The 21,506-nt window shown below is 40.5% G+C and overlaps 1 protein-coding gene across 14 annotated transcripts in view; it reads left to right on the top strand.

Annotated features, from left to right (window-relative positions):
* magi1b (membrane associated guanylate kinase, WW and PDZ domain containing 1b) overlaps positions 1-21,506 on the top strand; it is a 120,990-nt gene that overhangs the window by 46,608 nt on the left and 52,876 nt on the right. For 13 of the 14 annotated variants that reach the window (XM_017429964.3, XM_037975326.1, XM_017429966.3 and 10 more), the window contains exon 2: positions 5,757-5,873. In XM_017429964.3, coding sequence (XP_017285453.1) covers positions 5,757-5,873 — 117 coding nt within the window. Of the gene's footprint in view, positions 1-5,756; positions 5,874-8,025; positions 8,043-21,506 lie in introns of those variants that run through there. The other variant, XM_037975327.1, reaches the window with a different exon arrangement.

The raw sequence follows: 21,506 nt of genomic DNA, 5'->3' as shown, positions 1-21,506 counted from the left end.
CTTTGCGCAGCTTGTGTTGATAGCTTAATTTAACTAGTTGCCGATCAGGCTGGAGAGACATGAGACCTTCTGACTTAAAAGCTCTGGAACGATTTGTCATGTTCCATTTTAAAGACTCATTTTCAGTAATAAACAGGATTTACCTCTAATCTTACCCTCTGTCTGGCAACAGGCCTCTTGAATTTTAAAAGACAATTTAAGAAAGAAACTGCGTGAGGCGGGGGGGAGAGTAAGTTACCTTTTGTGCCAGAATGTGTATTCGGCATCGATACGGTACTAAGTGCCCGGCCAAACAATGGTGGCGCTGCCAAATCTGACTTGGCTCAGTGTAAGACAGACTGGCACCCGGGCATATGACTGTGTTCTGTGCTTTGTCACTTACACTGTTGCTTTGTGTTAAGACGATGATTGTGTTTGCCGTTGCCCAGTGTGCTGACTGAGGTTACAGTTCTGATGCCTCTGCCTAAAGACCATTTTTAAACACTACATGCCATGTATTGTGCATGCATTTGGAGAGTTTCAACAAGACTAGCAAGTTGATTACCATCATTTATTAGGTCCGCTGTAACTATATCTCAGTAATATGTTAGTATGAAAACAGTTGATTCCACTAAAAGTAATATTCAGCTCCACCTTAACTGGGGAATCTTTGACAAACAAAATGACAATTGAGCACCAAATCGATTGCAGTTTTCTCTTTAGCTCCACCATAAATTGTACAAATATTTCCACAAGATATACACTATACTGCCAAAAGTATTCTCTCTCATCCAAATCATTGAATTCAGATGTTCTGATCACTTCCATGGCCACAGGTGTATAAAATCAAGCAGTTAGGCATGCAGACTTCTTCTACAAACATTTGTGAAAGAATGGGTCGCTCTCAGGAGCTCAGTGAATTCCAGTGTGGTACTGTGATAGGATGCCACCTGTGCATTAAGTACAGTCGTGAAAATTCCTTGACGCTAAATATTCCACAGTCATTTGTTAGTGGTGTCGTAACAAAGTGGAAGCAATTGGGAACAACGGCAACTCAGTCACATAAAACCACAGAGTGGGCTCAGAGGATGCTGAGGCTCATAGAGCACAGAGGTCACCAATGTTCTGCAGAGTCAGCAGCTACAGACCTCCAAACTTCATGTGGCCATCAGATTAACTCAAGAACAGTGCATAGAGCACTTTATGGAATGGATTTCCATGGCTGATCAGCTGCATCCAAGCTTTCCTTCACTAAGTGCAAAGAGTCAGATGTAGTGGAGTGAAACACGCCGCCACTGGACTCCAGAGCAGTGGAGACGTGTTCTCTGGAGTGATGAATCATGCTTCTCTGTCTGACAATCTTATTGACGAGTCTGGGTTTGGTGGTTGCCAGGAAAATGATACTTGTCTGACTATATTGTGCAAAGTGTAATGCTTGGTGGAGGGAGAATCATGGTGGTTTTTCAGAAGTTGGGCTCGGCCGCTTGGTTCCAGTGAAATGAACTCTTAATGCTTCAGCATACCAAGACATTTCCTGCTCCCAACTTTGTGGGAACAGTTTGGGGATGGCCTCTTCCTGTTCCAACATGACTGCGCACTAGTGCACAAAGCAAGGTCTATAAAGACATGGATGAGAGAGTTTGGTGTGGAAGAACCTGACTGGCCTGTACAGTCCTGACCTCAATCCGATATAACACCTTTAAGATGAGAGCAAACACTGTGAGCCAGGCCTTCTCATCCAACATCAGTCTCTGACCTCACAAATGTGCTTCTGGAAGAATTGTCACAAATTCCCATAAACACTACTAAACCTCATGGATGCCTTTCCAGAAGAGATGAAGCTGTTATAGCTGCAAAGGGTGGGCCAACATCAGATTAAACCTCTTGGGAACTTGGGATGTCACTCAAGTTCATATGAGTGTAAAAGGAGGTGAATGAATACTTTTGGCAATATAATGTATATTATTTAGATCATAATCCTCTGGAGACTCTAAATGCCTATATACCCCTACCACATGACTATTCATTTTACCGAAATGTTGTACTTGTAGTGGAACAAGTAAAAATGTCAGGGCCTCACTCAAGATTATAGATTTCAACAGTTGTGGACTATAAATAACCAAGTTTAATAAAGATCTGTTCAAGTGAAAAAAAAAAAAAATGTTTATATACCTTTTGGAATTGAAGCATTTCAAGCATCCAGTTCTTCAAGGCATATTAATCAGAGCCTAGAAAGCTGAGATGTAGCTTTAACGTTTTTCTTTTTTTCCCACAGTGCACACATGAAGTTCATATCAGCAGTCAGGTTATCCAGTGATGCCTTAGTGCAGGGACAGACTAGCTCTAAGGTTTAAATGTCATGGAAGGCCATTATGCTGTTTAGGTGGAGAAAAAGGAGCCAAGTTCTTGACTCCTGCCAGTTTCAAATCAGCAGAATTAAGTCAAAATTTTCCATTCTTCCTACATCTGCCCCGCAAGCAATAAGATCAAGTTTCAGTTGAAGTTTGGGTTTTCTATGCTGTGAATACAGATGTCAGCTGCCAGCGGAGTGTCTGTCCAAAGCCAGGACTGGCTATGCATGTTTGAACAGGGTCTTGGCTGGCTGATCAGAGCTTGAGGGGGTGCAAGGGTGGGCTCAATGGGAGATGCCTGAACAGTCTGTGGGCTTTCCACATTTCAGCGGTGTCTAAAACTCTTTTGATTTGTCTGGCTCTCTCTGATGTTCTCGTTCTGGGTTACAAAAGCTGCTTCATGCTCAGTCTCAAACCTACACCCCCTACACTTCCCAAACCTGCCTTCTGTCTAGGATTGCATGACTGCCTATCGAAGCACTGCTTGTTTTAGGGGGCTTATGGAAAATCTATAACAGGTGGGCTGTGTTCTGAAGGATATGTGTTTTCTAATAGTCTTCTTTTTTTTAAGGGGGATTTGGGTGGGTGGTCACTGGGCCCAAACGTTTTCCAGATCCCACCCTTCTGCCTGCCTCTTATTTGTTCCATTTGAGTGACTCATGCTCCACTGCAAACTGGTCAGATGCCTGGAGTTTTGGGCATTAGTTTGGGGAAAAAAAGAGTTCATGTTTGACATTTGAATCGCATCGGCGCCAAAAACAAGAAGTAAATTATGACGTGAATAAGCATCAGGAGTCAAACCGATCCATCTGGAATTTCAGAGACAGAAGATTAATGACTATGGTCTATTAAAGACTTAAATGATGAAAAACAGTTGCCCTTTTCAAAAACAACAGTCAATACTTCAGTCTGAGAACAAACAAGTTTTCTAAATCAGTTGTTTGGTGCTGTGTTGTTCGATGGTATAAAACAAAAGACTGTAGCAATTGATTAGCTTGTGGTTATTACATGCTTGGCTTTTGGTTTTAAAGAGCTCATAATAAGAGCTCACTTAATATTTCTAGTGTTACCCCCTATCCCTTGGCATTTCATTTGAGATTAAAAGTAGAGGTCAAAATACATTACATTTGCTGCAAAACTAGTTACTCATTTCAAGAAACCAAAACCTGTTTGCCCATTCCTTTAACATAAACAGATGCTCTGTCTATATACACTTTGTCATGTAAAATTTCGCAAATTTCAGCATGCAACATTCTTTTTTTTCCTTTTTCTTTTGGTTGTTTAATAAAAAAAGGATTACAAAACCAAGCATACTACACCAGAATGCATCAAAACTACACATAACAATGGTTGTGACAATAAAATAACAGAAATGCCATTTTTACTTGATGTTACTGTGGTTCTTGTGACAGTAAAATATCTTCAACGTCAAAAAACAAGAGTATTTTGTTAGAGTTTAATTGTTTAAACTGCTATATTATGTTTGGTAACACTGTCAATTATCCTTAACAAGCATAAAAGCTATGTGGAGCCAAAACAATGAGAATCCCCACACTAAAGAGAGTAGCCTTAACATAGTCATAGTCAACACACAGGAAATGTTTTAAAATGGTATATCGTTACTAAACAGTATAAAATTATTGACAACGTTCAGCCACTGAGGAACAGCAGATATCTGCCAAATCAGAACATCCCTTTATAATTATCTTTTCCTTCTTTATCACTGAAGCAGTCCTTCAGGGCCTTCATACCATTGTGACTTTGAATTATGTCTGATCGTTTTTCTGAAAGTCGCTGTCTTTTACCAAAATAAGCATGATTAAAAAAAGAACTAGCAAAGGAGCAGATCTACATAATTGGATTAAAGCTTCTGAAGTTGGTCTTTGAGCTTCTGTCACATGGATGCGATTGATCAAAAATGTAGACAGTCTGAACCACACTTATTTTTAAGGCTGTTCATATTGTCTCACTTAAAAAAAAAAGCTTTTTCATGTGAATTTGTATGTGTAGTTATAGGTTAATTACAAATTTAATCATTTTTAATCTGTCAAAATAACCAGTAACCTCAGGATTTGTATCACCTGCCGACATGGAAGTTGGGCGGTCATTGCCTGCATCTGTCTGCTTGTTTGTTAGCAAAATATCTTATGTATAAGATGCCTTTAATGACTAAAGACACACTTGTCTGGGCGATAGCTGCAGCTGCTTGATGAAAATCAGTGGAATGAGTCGACATTTAACTTTGGCCACAACATTTGTGTGAGTACAACCCCTTGCACCAGAAATTCAAAAATCTTAAAGTATAAGTTCACTGTAGCAATAACGACATGACATACTGTGGTCTAAAGTTGTCTTAAAGTCCCCTCATTTTCCTTTTGTATAAAGCGCAAGATAGCTTTATAGGAAAATGCCAAAATGGTCATTTGTGAGTTGCTTTAATAGCTATATAAAGTACCTAGTTTTTTTTTCCATCACATTAACTCTTTTCTATCTTTTGTTATTTGTTTCATTTGAAATCTCGAGTCACATTACAATAAAAAGCAGTCATGTTCCGTCCCATCTCTGGGATGTGCCCTTTGGGCTTCAACTGTATTTTTAATATATGAACCTACAATCATTCTGCCAGCCAGTGCAGAATGCTCTTCTGTACTGTGCTAACAATCTCAATCATCTTATTATACACACACAGGCACACTTACACACTTACATGCATACAGTTTCCATGGAAACAGGATCCTGGGCCTTTTATGACTGGTTGTTTGCCCTAGACAACCAAAATTGTTCTCAGCAGCCATACAAAGATGGGGGAGATAATTTATCTGTATACTAAATAATTGGGCACAGTATTATACAGTAGAAAGCGGTAAGTTGTTTGTTGCCGCCTGAAATACGGCGGTGAATTTCGATTAAGCCATTGTTGTTTTCACTTGGTGAATGATCTCATTTTCCTCTGACTGTATCCATCCTCGCTCTCTTTGTCTGTTATGTTGTCACACTGATTGTGCTGTGTTTGCACATGCTTAGTGATGCCAACAATGTGGGCACTCTCGTCATAATAGCCACGCACGCACGCGCACATGGACCCGCTCCAGCCGGGTTGCCCTTCAGTAGCCTAATGTGTGTCTGAGGTCCAGATGGTGTAGCCATGGGAGGGCTGCTTCGTTTTGTTAGCCGTAGTGCTAGCAGCCTTAGTTTTGGCTATCCCCGCCTGGCAGAAGAAATGGTAAACCAGTTCTGAGGGACAATGGCAGGTTTACAGGTCATAGCAATGTACTCTAGGCAGCAGGACAAACTTTTTGTGCTTCGTTTTATGCGGGGCAAAAGGTCTGATCATAACTGTCATTTTGACTCTCTTGTACAGCTGCCGTTTTTATGGTCTAACGTCGTGTTTTGTTGTTCTCGTTTTTTTTATGTTCACCATGACAGGAACTAAGCTAAATAAGGACCTGAAGCACTATCTAACCCAGCGCTTCCAGAAGTCATCAGCTGACCACGAGCTGCAACAGACCATTCGAGAAAACCTGTACCGCCACGCAGTGCCTTGTAAGTCCCGTTTGTTTTTTATTGATATACGGACTCTCATCACTACGTTCTGCTGTCCTTTTCACGACTTTAAATTCATGAGCTCTGTTTTTCTTATGCTGTCTTGGTACACATCTTTGTATGAATTGGTAACACACACATAGATCATAAATTTTGTTTGCATCAATCTAAGTCCTTGTCTCTGCTCGGAGCGTGATTCGTATTAGATCAGTGCAATGCGTAGTTCCCACACACACTCTTGACGGCTTATCTAATTAAGGCTGATTGTTTCAGTCTGAGCTGAGCACAGCTACATTTGCCTTTAGACCAATATTGACCCTGCAGTTTGCCAAGCTGATTAAGTCCCACCCTCCCTGGGACAAACCTCATCTTATAGCTTTTATCTGCTTTATCACATAGTACATACCTCGTCTTTCTTAAAGGGAATTTTACCAACCATCTTCCAGTGAGTTCATTCGGTCAGTTAGGCTGCACCCTCCACCCTTTTTGTCAGCACTGTGCCTGCTGTGCTTTTGTTTGATCAGTAAAACAAAATATCTTGTGATTTCTCAGCAAACCGGTTGGACTACTTCCCGTCCACTGGATAGAGAAAACAGTTCACTATGTACCTTCATCCTGTTTTTCTTATAAGTTATTATGAAATTGAGTGTTCTGACCTCTTTCCAACTCACAATTCATGGCAAAGATATAGACATACTTTCTCATGTTGCGTCATTCTCTCGTAGGTGGTCACTTTTTGAACTTTTACTCTTCCCTCCTAACATAGACAGCAACAGTTAATGTCCAGATTTTAAGCAAAAATGTCGTGCAACGTGTGGCACTCGGAGTATGTGTTGAGGATGACTCTCAGCTCCGACAGCACCAAGTTTTAGCTCTGTAGCTGTAAAATTGAATTCTAGCCATTTTTGTGTATGCTAGGATTAATTACCCATGGTGGCCATCTTTAATCAGGTTACAAAAGTTAATCAGCTCAAGACATACATTCAGTGCGAGTTTCATTAAAAATTGTGTAGTTGCTTGTGAGATATTTTGCTAACATGACAAACAAATGCACTCACACAGACACGGGCAAAAACACTATTGGTGCGGATGATAAAAATCACTTCCAAGGTTTTAGGGCTTGAACAACATGTTAAGAATAAAGATCCTCACTTAACCCCATGCATCAGCAGCCATCATATACCGCATCATAGAGGCCAGTGAAATGCAGCGTAGCATTCATGCTGTATGAGATGTTGACATCATGGCAGTTTACGTGAGAAATTGCAGAAAATAGATGTTGCAACTACTTAAACACGTTAACTACTTTCTCACCAGTGGCTCATTTATGGTGCTAAATATATGTAAATGCTATGCCAGTTTTGACAAGTTGCAGAAATTGCCAGACAGAGCTTCACAATGATCCAGTGTTCGAGTGATGTAGGGTGGGAGTGGTTTTAGGAGCTATTCAAAGTAAATCCCCCTAAAAGACATAAAAGATACTCATATCTAAAATAGATCTTCAGTCTTTTCTCTCGTGAAACACTTTCAAGAATGGTTTCCTTTCCAGCTTAGTAAAAACTGACTTCATAAGTCCTGAAACTCATTTATATGTTGATGACCACTTCTTACTATTAAGGGAGTCAAAAAGATAAGCACAAGTTGTAACTACATTGTAAATTCACTGTGTCAGGCATGTTTACCAGACACGTCCATCTTGAGGTAATTCTCTTAGAGAAACTTGCTACAAACCACTGATCAAATTTGAACCCCCTTTCCACACACACACACACACACACACACACACACACACACACCCTGGTGTGGTCACCCCATCTGTGAGTTCAGCATTCCCATTCTCCCATTATCCTGGCCAGCCTTCCACTCCCTCTGTCCTGCTCTCATTCCTGAGCCCCCCAACTCATGACACCACCGGTCTCACGTCCTCCCGCTGCCTCTGCAGCTCCCTCTTTCCCTCAGAATCAGGCTTTGTTTCCCTCTCTCTGTTTTCCTGCCAGTTGTAAGCAGTCGGAGCTGTAGCAGTCGGAAGTGGGAAAGGATTGCTCTGTTTGCTTTCTACCTGTTTTTTTTATTTTATTTTTATTTTTATTTCTTTCTTTCTTTCTTAAAAGCCCACCATTCACTGTCGGCAAGCCTTGAAAAGCGGGCTCCGGTATCTTCTGCATCAAGGCAAGTAGCAGTGTTGTTTACTGTCGGCTCGACGGTCGCATCTGAACCGAACAAGGCTTGCGGGAAGGCTGCGTTCACGTGCGCGTGCCATGAATCGCGGGGCTAGCGGCGCAGACGATCGCACGACCTGTATATAGGCTAAGAGGGCGGCTGGGATGGAGGTGGGGGGCTGAAGCCACGGGGCTCGTGATGGGGGTGGGGTGGAGTCTGGGTGTGGGAAGGGGACAAGAAGGGGGATGGGCAGGGAAATGGTGAGAAAGGGGATTGAAAGATGTAAAATAACAGAAAATACTCTGACAGTAAATACTAAATCTCACTAGCCAGTCAAGCTAATATAAAAAAGGGCAGATGTCGGAACTGTAGTTACCCTAGACTTTGTTTTGCTGTCTACTGTGAGAATGCTTCTGTCTGTCTACAGTGTAAACAAAAGCTAGCATGCTAGTGCTGGTTCAGGGAGGTTAGATTGCACCCACCGATGCAATCACATTGTGACACCTGAGCAAAACACATGCTCTCGCTATCAGAACAACTGTGCCACTCCTGAACAGCAGAAGGTGGCAAACATACAAGGAGAACAAGACAATTTGGAGGTGGGTGAGACTATTCTGACTTGTAAGATTCAGAAAAGGACATCCGATGATCTGTCTGGCATTTGTCGTCTTTTGCGCAAAAGACGTTGATTTTTGCTGACACTTCTTCAGCGCACGAGATGTTTTTGTACTAAGAGATCCTCCCTGTTTAACCAGTTCTGAGCTGATTTATACCATCATACAGGCCACTTTATGCTGCTTGGGTTGGACTACACCAAACACCTGGTGTGAAAACCACAGCACTGGATGTTTATGATAAGCTTTTAGAGAATAGTTGCAAATTCTGTTTCCATTTGTCAACTTTAGTGGTGCTACATTAAGAGAATCAAGTCTTATCACAGATTTATTAACCATATGTTTATTATTAATATGCGAATCTTTATAAACATTTGGTTTGCATTTTTTTTTTCGTAATTGAAGGAATGGTTGGCCAACTTGAGAATAATCATTGTTATCTTTAGTCCTATGAAGACTGTAAACCTAACATGAAGAAGGTTAAACTGATGCCACAGTAGCTGTGTAACAGGGAGGTTTTGCATCACTTCAGCTGGTCGGCCACCTCCAGGTTTTTTGAAACCTGTTGCATGCTGGTAAAACAAGAAGAGCAGCAATGAAAAATCTGCAAGCACGTTGGTTTCTGCCAGGACCTGTTTGCTTAAAAGTAAAGCAGATGAGTTGACACTGTAGTTTTGTTTGAACTATGCATCAACAACAATTTCTAGTGCCACTCTTGCTCCATAGATGTATTATTCTTTTAATTTCCAAAGCTTATTGTTTAGAAGGAATCAAAAGTGTACATTCTGAACTGTCACTATAAACGGCAACATCACAACTTGCTCACACTATGACCAAAACTTTAGTATAATTTGGTCTTAATGCTACAAAAACTGGCTTTACAATTGAAATGTCACCCTGGATGTGTCTTTTTATTGTATGTTCTTCAGCCTTCTTCATTCAAGATGGCTGCCACCGCTAATCGACCTTAGCTATAATTTAGTCAAATTTACAGATGCCGAGCTAAGGTTTCTTTTTTTCATTTCCTCAGTTGTGAGTGTCTCCATTTGTACATTATGAAACATGAACTTTGAAACATCAGCAGCTCGCCAGAATACGAAGCTGAAGCTGTGTGCATACTGAGATCTTTGAGTGTCTCACATGACCTTTGACCCTACACCCACTTATATGTGCTCACTGCTTTTCCCAACCCCCCCCTCCCTCCCCATTTCTCCTACCACAGAGTATAGAGTCTTTCTCGTTTGTCTGTATTTTAACAGTAAGCTCTTGTTTGAATGAGCTTTCTCTCTAACCTGTTTTTTCCCGTTATTAATCTGCCTTAGCTCTAACATTTGTGGCTATTTGTAACAGAGAAATTGTGCTCAACTTTTCCACGGCTTCTGTTGTGTTTTACATGTAAATTTATGCAGCCCCTGCCTCGTTCCGTTCCGTTCCTCCCAGCGCAGCCCTTGTCTGGTCTTTTCTCAAAGCTTCAGAGATGCTCTAAAGTTCCTGGCCCTTAACTCCTGTCCTCTCCACATGCTGGTCAGGGCTGACTTGTTGTGAACTTGTTCAGCAGACAGAGAGCGCGTGCGTATGAGTTTGTGCGTGCTGCAGGAGCATCAGCGTTCGAGGAGAAGGAAAGAAACAAGAGGTTGGTGTTGGGATCGAATGGGATCCGCCAGAACAAGAGAGAATAGGGGTGAAGAACCGAGAGAGAAAGAGAGAGAGGGGGGGAGGGTTAGGGGGAGATGGGCGGGTGCGTGTGGGTGCCTGCGAGACGGGAAACAGCGGGGCTCAGTCAGTGAGGGAGCGAGACCGAAGCCCAGCATTGGTGTGAGTGTGAGTGTGTGTGCGTGTGTGTGTGTGGGTATGAGACGGAGCGCATACTAAGCCAACGTGTGGATGCTGCTTAGCTTAGCTCCAGTTAGCTTAGCATCATCAAGCTGGACAGAGGACAAACGCACAAGAGGAACGAAGAAGGATCTGTACAGCTGCACTCTTTTTATTTTTTATTATTTCCTGTGATCTACACCTGATTGGATTTTTTTTTCCCTCCCCGTCTCCTGTCGATGTGGTGGTGTTCTCTGGGCTGAAGGGGAGGGAGCAGGAGCCAATCACAGGCTATCTGATTGAGGTATTTTTGTTTAGTGTTTGATTTGCAGAGAAGACACTGAGGCTCGCTGAGGTTTTATGGCCGGGGGGAGGGAGGGCGGAGGGGGGTGGATGGGGTTGGGATGGAGGGCGATGGAGAGGCAGGCGGTGGGGATGGCTGTGCATCAGGCGGAAGGTATCAGGAGCCGAGCGAGGGAGACGGAGGCACATCGCTGGCAGTAATGGAGGCTGATGTGTTGTGGTCAAACGGAAGCTGTGCGTGTCTGTGTCTGTCTGTCTCAGGTTCGATCAGGGTTGGGTGCTCGTCTGTGTGACTTCCTAACTGTGTTTGCACAAGGATGCGCGTTCTTTGTGGACACACTTCAGCTCTGTGATGGTTGTGTGATCTGTTGACATGTTTGATCATACTGGAAGCCATTACCTCCAGCAGCAAACTGCTGCCTGTCTGTCTGTCTGTCTGGAGCATCTAGGTTGCTATGGTTAGCTTGTGAATCCCCTTCACCCTCCCTCATTTTTTTTTTCTTTTCTTCCCCATTTTTCTCCCCCTCTTCTCTTTTTCAGTCTAATGTCTAAATGCCCCCATCCCCCTTTACAATTTCTACCCTTCCATCCCCAGCTCCTCCCCTCCCCTCTAAATGGTTCATTTTAGGGCTTTTCTTTTCCATTTCCATGTAGCTGTAAGTAGCAGTTAGCTCATGGTGCTTGTTTTCAGCGAGGAATAAAAAGACAAAGGCCGGCTGTGAGTGTATGCAGAGGATTTTCAGGCAGGTTTCTGACTGATATAGTTTGAGTTTATTATTATTATTATTATGATGATTATTATAGTCTCATTTGATAATTACATTGCCTCTTAGACCTTCCATATCAGCCACATCTTTCTGAAAGGGAATCATTTAAAGCTGGAAGAACTACTTGGATAAGGGGAAAAAAATCAAGCAGGTTCAAAGAAAGGCCTATCTTTGTCACCTAATTGTGACTGTGTTTCCCTTTTTGTTGTCCCATTATCATCTATTGAAGGCAGAGAAAAGGGACCTCCTCTCTGACACAAAAACACTCCATTGCACGTGAAAGGCGTGTATATCAACTTACAAAAATCCAGCACCTACAGCATCTAATTTCAAGTCAGCAACGCTTTACAGAAATTTTTTTTTTCCTTTTGGGCTGGGTTGAACAATAGGCCAGGGGTAGTGAGAATGTCTGTAAGACAGGATAGAGGACTATAACCCCTTTCCTCTTAAAAGCAAATAGCAAGACCAATACATTTAGCTCGGATGTTGTCAGAAATGCAAGCACTGGAAAATGCTGGAATCTGTGGCCTGTGCTTTTGGTTGGATTAACCCTTTACTGGGACAGATGGCTCCATCCCCCTGCCGAGCTAACAAACCCCAGTCAGCTTGTCACCCCTCCTGTGTGTGTGTGTGTGTGTGTGTGTGCGTTTCACCAAAAAAATGTTTGGCAGGCTCGCTTTGGCCAAGATGGTGGATGGATCTGTTTTGGTTTTGAAATATGATAGCAGTCTGCTGTCCTTCCCCTCGTGTTTGTGTACGAGCATGCAGCTCTGTGTATGTTGAAAGTTATCCATGGAGACGTGCCTCGGTATCTTCTTGGACATTGTGGACTCGTTGGCTAGTTTGTCACGAGAAAATGTTGATTGTAAAGATTGCAATAAAAGGCTTTGTTGCAGGTTCTGCACAGCTGTTTGATATAAGGCTGGAGCCAGATTTTCAAGGCAGACACACAAAATTCATCTTTGTTCTTGGTAAGCATCCACTGGCTATATACACCGTACTTTAAGTGGCTACCCCTTTTCAGCTAACAGAATCTGTCATAATCAACAAAATGTGGTCAGTCTGAGAAAGGATATCTCAGATTACACACAAAGTTATTGATTTCTTGTGTTTTATTATATGTTTAATGTGAAGCTCCTTCACTGTCCAACTGTGTTCAGTCTGAGTACAAAACGTGAAAGACATGAATACTTTCCAGTTTAAACAGAAGGACTTTGCCTTTTTTATTGCAAAATCAGAATCAAATGTCCATGGACCTATAATGTTTTGCATGGCTGATCAATTATCGGTGTTATTTTTTAGCATGTTCTTTTTGCCACAAGTAATAAGTAATCTTCATGCTTCGTTTTCTACATGTGGATTTTAGTCTAGGGGAATAAAGCAGGAAATGTTTGCTATACTCCTGGATTATATACCAGCCCCTGCACAATAGGCCTTTTACTGGGACTCCTTTGGTGGTTTGAGAAAAGCCACAGTTTTCTTCTGGTCAAACTCAAAAGCAGGAACGACTGGACCACACAGGCAGACGCCAGAACTAAAACCTACTGAAACAGAAGAAGAAAGCGGGAATGAGGGTGTAGGAGATGGAGTGAAGAAGCCAGTTGAATTAACCTTCTTTGATATTCTTTTTATGCGAAAGAACGGGTACGTAAAGGCTTACGGATTAATAGAGTTTCTAGCATTAGAGATGTGGATAATGAGAACAAAGAACACACATTTGCAGAAAGGCTTGCAAGGATCTGGAGAAGTGACTCTAGCAGATAGCAGGTATGGAAGGGACGGCTGAACAGAGCTAGAACAGGCCCTTAGTATTATCCACTGGGTCATGTTCATGATTTTTGTGTTTCAGCCAGTGCAAATAAGAATTTCCTCTTTAATTGTGCAAAAACACCATAGTTCTGCATCTCCAGTTTTTAAGTGACTTACGCTTGTCTGTGTGGGGTTCTTGGTGTGGAGCCATGTCAGTTGCAAACCACTGAAAATATATTCCTTTAAATACAATCTGCCCTGTTTGACCTGAATGCCAGCCCAGAATCTGTAGGCTTGTAGGCTCTATTTTTAGAACAGTTATGATAATGAATCATTGCCAAACACATTTATGACAGCCTGTTTCTTTTGCTCATGGAACTAATCACTTCATTGTGTTTTAAACATTGAAACAACTAATACTTGAAATTAATTTATATGATTCAGGATCCTTGATCGTTTATAAAATGAACTATTTAAGCTCTGAGTTATGTTTTCTGCTTCTCCGATGTTTGTCTGAATCTTGTGACTTTTAACAACCATTTGTATCTAGGTCATCATACTGATGCATGTTTTTAAACTATAAAAATCTGTAAGAAAACCAGTGTTCTTAATCAGTTTATCTCCCTTAACAAAAATGCAATGCTTTCAGTGACAGTCTAAAGGTCATAGTTTTGTTTAAGTGTGTTTGCTTTAGAGCTTGTTGGGTCAGATCACCACCCTTCATTGTGTTAAACAAATTTAGGCTCAGATGCTTGACTGACACAGCTCACTATTTTGTGTAGTTATTAAAAAAAAACCCACCACAATACATCAGTGCTTGGTTTGTACATTCTCTTTGATTTTTTTAAAGAAATATCAAGTATGCAATTAAATATTTTTACAAAATCATTGAAGACCAAATTTAACAAAACAAAGAATGCATTTTCTACAAAACAGCAGTGTGAATGCTGAGTTCTGAATGACTTTGCTGAAATTTGCTGCTAAATAAAGGAAGCAAAACCCTAGCTACAAGTAGCAAAATGTCAGCTAAAACCTAAATGTAGTAAATTCCTAGCCAAATTTAGGCAGTTGTTAGCTTTTAGGTAAAATTAGCAGTATAATTTGCATCTGCATTATTAGCTATATTAGTTATTGAATTAGCATTAGCATTAGTGGAACTAACATTAGCAATAGCAGTGTTAGCATTAGCAGAATTAGCTTTAGGAATGGTAGTGCTAGCACGAGCAGAATTAGCATCAGCAGTAGTAGTGTTAGCAGGAGGAGGTTGAAGCAGACTGAAAGAGAACAATATCTGAGATCTCAACATATTATAATAAGATTTTTTTAAGTAAAAGTAAATATTTTTGAAAGTTTAAAAGCTTGCTAATGAAAACCAAAAGTTATAGCATCTCTTGAATGGGTGAAATGTTTGATACAGTAATGATTAAAATAGCACAAAGTATACAAAAAAAATCATAAAAAATCCTGCAAAGCAAAAAAACTAGGAAAACAGTAGTGTGAATGTTGACTCAGCATTCACACAAATGGCATGAATACCACCCTTAGTTAAGGATTGGTTTAGAAAATCATCCAAAACTACATCTTTGAGTTGTGAAACTCTCAAAGCTGATGAAAAAAGCACCAGGAACCATGTTTCCAGCTTTAATAAACACTAATTGTTACTGAGAGGATAATACAATTACACTGCAGAAATGGGACTGGAATTTGTTGTACAGGAAGTACCACAGACATGAGCAACTAAAAGTTACTTGGTTATTTTTGCATAATCGTTAATGGGCTTGTGGGTTTTTGTAACATTTGCAATAATTGCACCCTGTTGGGTTTTACTCAGTCGAATAGATTCCTGTAGAAACAAACCGGTCTGCTCTTCCTGTTTTCCACCCACACAACTTTGTGACTGGGTCCAAAAGTTGGGACACGCAAGTGCAATGAACAATCCTTATTGTGACTCAGCTTTGACAAGCCGTACCATTGATGAGATTGAAAACAATGACCGTAAACCAAGCTGTGCTGCTCTCCTATTGACTAATGTGTTCACCATCAAGAGAATGGAGACAATTGACTCTCTGCAAGGAGAAAACCACTGCCCTTCAACTTTACCTTCTACTTTCCACACACTTTAAAATCATTTTTATTAGGCTTTAAATTAAATTGATTATACAGCAGAGTTTTTAATGAGTGTCTTTAAAAGATACTGTTGCTATTTTTAGCTACCACAGTATAATTTATTACCGTAATACCTTCCAGTCCTAAAGGCTCACTTTCTCATCGTATTTACAGATTTTATTACCTTGAATAAATACAGGATCATATGTAATTTTTTTTTTCTTTAAATTGCTTATTTGGCTTTAGTTGATCTTACGACTTTAATATTTTGGCTCATGTTTATGCTTCTGTGTCAAAGTAAAAACAAAGGAATGACAAACTCTGAATCACCACTTTAATCTTGTACTGTAATTCTGGCGAGATGCTTTAAGCATCCTAACACTGTATGAGATAGTTGTGGCATGCACAATAATGCAAAATATGAGTTGAGAAGACATTCAGTCTACGTGCAAAGCGGATCTTTTACCATGCCTTTATTGTCCTGATGGTTTATCTGACAAACAGGTAGTCTTCAGACGTGTTCATGTTTATATCAAATAGTGCTGCAGTTATTGGCTGTATTTTTGACATCTGAAGAGAAAATTACGAAAGGACAACACCAAAAAGACCTTTCTTTTCTGAGGCTGAAGCATTTCAATCTGGTTTACCTCCGTCTTTTGAAATCAAAGTCAAAAAGCCAACCTCCATCGTCAAACTGGATGAAGATGTCAGCCAAAGCGGCTCCTTTCGCTCAGAGCCGCGAAGCCAAATTTGTCCAAGAGGTCGAACCCAGCATTGTCCTTGTGGAGAGATTTTAATGTAGGTCACAGCTAAAATGTGAGGCCAAGCCTGGGGGATACGAGCGCCCAGGGTACTCTGCTGCTCTGGGACGCCAGTGTGGGAAATAAACAGATTTTTCACACATGGGTATTTTTAGAGGTTGGGATGCGGCTCTGTGTATGCCTACACCTCTTTTTACAGTCTGCAGTGTTGTGATGAAAATCAGGGCTAATTTTAATTTCATGAGGTTTTCTTTTTTTTTTTTCATTTCATTACATTTTTAAGTAATCTGACATGATTGAACTGATCACATTTGGATATATTTAGGTTCTTATATTCCTTAATCTGATTTCGTGTCTCTCTGTTCTCTAACCCAGCGTTGTTTTTCTACGCCTTTAACAAATATCACCAATCGTAGACGGCCCTAGCAGTAGAGATCCAGACACTCTCTCTTAAAATAGGCTGCCGTCAATTAAATATAGATGAGCTGCTGTCAGTTAGTGTTAGTTTGAAGCCTGAATGAGGAGGGAAGTGAAGATATTCCTTATAAAAAGTACATTTAAACAATCCATTTTGTTGAACAGTGTTTAAATAATGAGGCCCGTTTATAAATTTTGCACCAGTCGGTTGTTCGGCGTGACATCCAACTCATTTCTAATTTATTCCCACGATGGTTGTTTATTTGTCTCTGGCTAAGAGAGATGACCCAAGATCTACAAGACACAGTGATATAAGAGAATGGAGTTTTTGCCTTTAAAGACTCTGGGGAAAACCTGTTTTGGTTAACTCTGTAGATTTTCCTTTTCAAAATATTAACCGTTGACATATTTAACATAAGTAGCTGACTTAAGTGGTTATTCAGAGGTTTTGTGGGAATGTCAGTTTAGCATTACATGGCTATTTATGTGGAATTCTGTGGTCATCTCCAAGCACACATAGCAGTAGCAGCAGTTAGCTGTAGCACGTTTTGGTGGGGACTCCTAGCATGAATATCACACTTCTGCCAGAATAAGTTAATTGGAGCGCTGATGGTGATATAAACTATTATAAAGTTGTGATTGGAGTTTTTCCATGGCAGCAGTTAGTTTCGGTCTTGGATCCACTTGGACTAGTCGTTAGCTCATCAATCTGGGCAGAATGAAGCTCTAGTTCCTTCTCCAGTTGCTGTCGTGTATTGATTTTAGCTCAGAAGACACTTTTGTCTACCTGCATGCTGTCTGTAGTCGAAAGATCCTGTCATACGGTTAAACATTTTAAATGACACAAAAGTGATCACGGACGGCTTCAGAATGAGAAACTTGATCAGGAAAATAAGAACCTTTACCATTTGAATTATGAGTTTTTGGCTAATTTTGTACATTTGTCATTGATGTATCACATAAAGTTGAATTTATTATTATTTTTTTAACCATTAAAGCATTTCAGAAAAGCTATAAAACTTTTTTCTGAAGATCAAAGCTCTGAAATATAATCTGCTTTCTAAGGAAGCTCTCATGGCTTAAGCGTTAGCGGTTACCGACTTGGCAGAGAAAAATGAGCCTCTCTTGAATATCCCCCACGATAACCTACTACTGTCACTCCAATATTTACTATATTTCATCTCCAGTTTAGTTCATCTGCTGTTGTAAAACAATAAGTGACTTTTTTTCTTAGGTTTCAGGATATTTAATTTACCTCACTAACATCTGGTCTGTTTTACCTCTGAAGTGTTTTGTGATGGATACTGTCTAAATACAGATATAACAACCAACATGGTGAGCTGCGCTTATTTTTGAGGTTGTCTGACATTTTTTGGGACCAACTTTTTCATTTTTTTCTTTCTTTTTTTTCACTCTTTGATTTAGTTTTTGCAGAATAACAAAACCACTTAGCATTTACCAATGCTTGTCATGAATTATAAGCTAAGAAATCATTTTATGTGTGTCTGGAGTAGCTGCAGAAATGTAGTTTTGTTTTTTTAATTCTTTTTTTTTTGTCAAAGATTGATCAGAGCGAGGCTGTTTATTTGTTGTTTGAAATGCGCCTTCTACTTTTCAGGTCAATCGGGGTTCTACTTTTTTACAGCAGTGACAGCCGGTATCTTTATAAATATCGTATGCACATCTACTGATTACTTTTTCATATATAAATTCAAATTTGACTAAATGAATAGGTCAATAATTCAAGTGCTGAAAAATAAATTGCATAAACCTAAAACCAGGACAAAATGAGGCAGCTTTTTAACAGTTGCTGAATGTTTGGATGCCATGTTTACTGGTTAAAAATAAAGATTTGGCTGACACAGAGCTACTTCTATAACTGTCTGCCCTACAACGTCACACTTTGGATCCACTGCTGAAGGCAAAAAAACAGCTATGAATCAGGCCAAAATAAAGACGCTCTTTACACCAGAATTACTGTGTAGGTGCGGGCACAGCCAAACACACAAAAAAAGTGAATGAGAACTACACTGGATGCTATGTATTATATTAATAGGTAGTCACAAGACCTTCTTACACAAAGAGTCCTTTCACAGAACTGTTCCACCATGTGGCTGCAAAGACGAGCCCCTTTTTAAGCAGCTTCTCGCTGTTCGTAAATCACCAGTCGGGCCAGTCACATACCATGATGATGCGAGCTTTCCTAAATGAAACTGGCGACGTGGAACCATAGAAGGGAGGCGTGTTGTGTAACTCTGCACGGTTAACATGGAGCCAAGAACATGGACCTGTTCGGGGCTGGTTACACAGACCCTCTGTCTTCACTATACCACGCCCTTGAGCCGCAATGACTTTTCACCCCTTCATACGTTGAACATTACTGCGCTGTCACTACCTCCGTCGGTGACACAGAGGCGCTGCAGCAGCAGGTTGATTTTCAGTACTGTAAAATCACACAAAGATGGCATGAAGGCATCTCAGATTTGCTTCAAAGCATTTTTACATGAGGGAGGGGGGGGCTTGTGGTTCTGTGATATTCCCACACAGACAAGCCCATCTTTAAGCCGCCTCTGGTTGTTCACACATAAACAACTCAAGCTGGCCAAGTCCCACAATGTGTGTTTACACACATGAAGCAGACATCAGCAGCATCACCGGTTAGACTGGAGCAAATGAAGCTGCTTGCGGACTTTTTAAAATCATGAAATGGACCTGATTTTACTGGGCCAATGATGTTGCGTCGTTCACGTGTGCATTCGTGAACTGGTACGAATCGGTTCATCTTCACATCCCTGTCGTACAGAGCAGAGTTGCTGAGTGTGTGTGTGTGTGAGCACACGCTGCTGGAGGACTTGGCCTGCTTGATTGGTTTATGTGTAAACGACAAAAAGAGTTGGACAGAGAGGCTCATCTTTGCAGCCATATTGCTACATCAAAGTGTAAAATGAGCGACAGAGGGAAAAGAATCCCTTCATCACAGTAGCTAACTGCAGAAACGCTTACAGTAGTGACTTTTTGTGGTGAAAATTTAGCGGAGTGTCTGTTATGTTCAGTATGTATTTTTAATAATATTTTCGGCATGCATGTTTAATGGTAATTAAACTTAGAGCCACGTTCTTTCTGTGTCATAACTCCTCCAATATTTATATATCCCTGATGCAGCTCTTGTATGGAAGAAAACAAACTCATCAGGACCACCATTAATTTCTCATAAATGATGAATTTTATGCATTGTGGTCCTCGATAATGCTGGAAACTTAACTTTTATTGCACAACCTTTGCCTACATGCTTAAAAGGGAGCAGTGAAAGGTTTTGGGAGTGAATGTATCACAATCAGCACATTACCGTATAAGCATGTGAGGACAGTTTTATGGTCTTAGAGTTACATTTTGGCAGGCCTTATGTGTTTTATTAACCTCAGCAGTTGGAACTTTGATCTGGCCATGTCGTCACATCCAACCTAACTGTGTTCCAGTTGCAAAGCAGAAAACCAGTGGGATTTGCCAGTTGTTTTACTCAGAAACCAGGCTAACTATTATTAGCTGTACAAGTTGATAATGTATTTCCCTGCATTTTATGCATTCAAACACTGCAGCAGCATGTTCACTAACAGAGGCTGCAAAGTACTATGTAGGCTACTGATGCAGTGAGATACAAACTTATTGAAGATCAAATAAACAGTCACTGAAGCACCGCTTTTCATAGGCAAGGCAGCCATAATGGATTTCGATTTTGGTGGTGCTGACGTTCCAAGCTTAAAATTCCTTCACTTAATTTTTCTGACTTCGATCTCACACATTCTGAATGTTTAGTATAAATAAAAAAACATTGTAGCATCTGCCCTAAACAAATGACTCCAGCTAACTACCTTGATGTGTCCTAATGACAATGTCAGGGTTCGTCAAGTACCTTGGAGCATAGAACCACCAGTCCAACATTTAACTCCACTGAGAATCTTTAGGGTTGCTGGAGAAGAATCAACGCTCCAACAATATGAAACATTGGCAGAAATAAATCATATGTATCACTCAAGGTGTTAATAAATTCTGTTACATAAGGTCATTGAAACAATTGTGAATGCATATTCAAGGCTGAAGATGGCTAAACAAAATATTAGTGTGTGAGGTTGGGCAGTCTGAATTTAATGTTAGAGGAATGTAGAGAAAACAGGACAGCTGACAGTGCATCTTGTTGTGGTGCACCACCTTCTGACTGGGGAGGCGGGAATTCTGAATGGTTTTATTTGAGGTTTGACGTCACCCTCTATCTATATCCTAATGCCATTTGGTGGCCCCTTCCTGAGCGTGAGAAGGTAGCCGCTGATTGGGACAGGAAGTGTTTCCTCCTACACCCTGTTTGTACCGTGGTGGGTGTGTAAGAACATGCTTGGAGCTGACACACATGTCAGAAGATTTCTCTGGGGGTTTAAGTATCTCTGTCAACTTTCTACTGTCTCGCCTGAGGTGGCACAGCTCTCTGCCCCCCCTGCCTGGTTTGTTTCTGTCAAACAAGTGTCCAGCTCCCTCCACCAGGTGGTAACTGTTGTTCTTCGCAGGTTCGACCCAGCAACAGTCTTATCTGAAGCCAGGTTTTTTTTTTCAGTCATGGTAGTTTCAGATTTTGAGTGTCAAAATATGCAAAATTAGTAAGATTTGACTGAGACAGTTTGAAATGTTTTGCTTCTTGTTTTTGCCCAGAATAACTCTAAAAACATTCGGCTTATTTGTTAATGACTAGTCTTTGGAACTTATTGTGTTTTTTTGTTTTCCTTGAAACACATTTTATCAGTTTTTTACATTTAATTCAGTCAGAATTTACAATCAAGTCTGTATTTAAGTTATTTTTTTCATACTAAATAAGACATTAAAGATATATATTTTGGTGTTTTGTTGCACACAGTTTTATATAATCTCTTAACAGCTGAAAGTGTGAATAATAAGAAA

Source organism: Kryptolebias marmoratus, linkage group LG4 (genome assembly GCF_001649575.2).
Source record: "Kryptolebias marmoratus isolate JLee-2015 linkage group LG4, ASM164957v2, whole genome shotgun sequence".
NCBI classification, from domain to species: Eukaryota; Metazoa; Chordata; class Actinopteri; order Cyprinodontiformes; family Rivulidae; genus Kryptolebias; species Kryptolebias marmoratus.
Note: the sequence above shows the minus strand (reverse complement) of the source record. Positions and strands in the feature narration are given on the sequence as shown.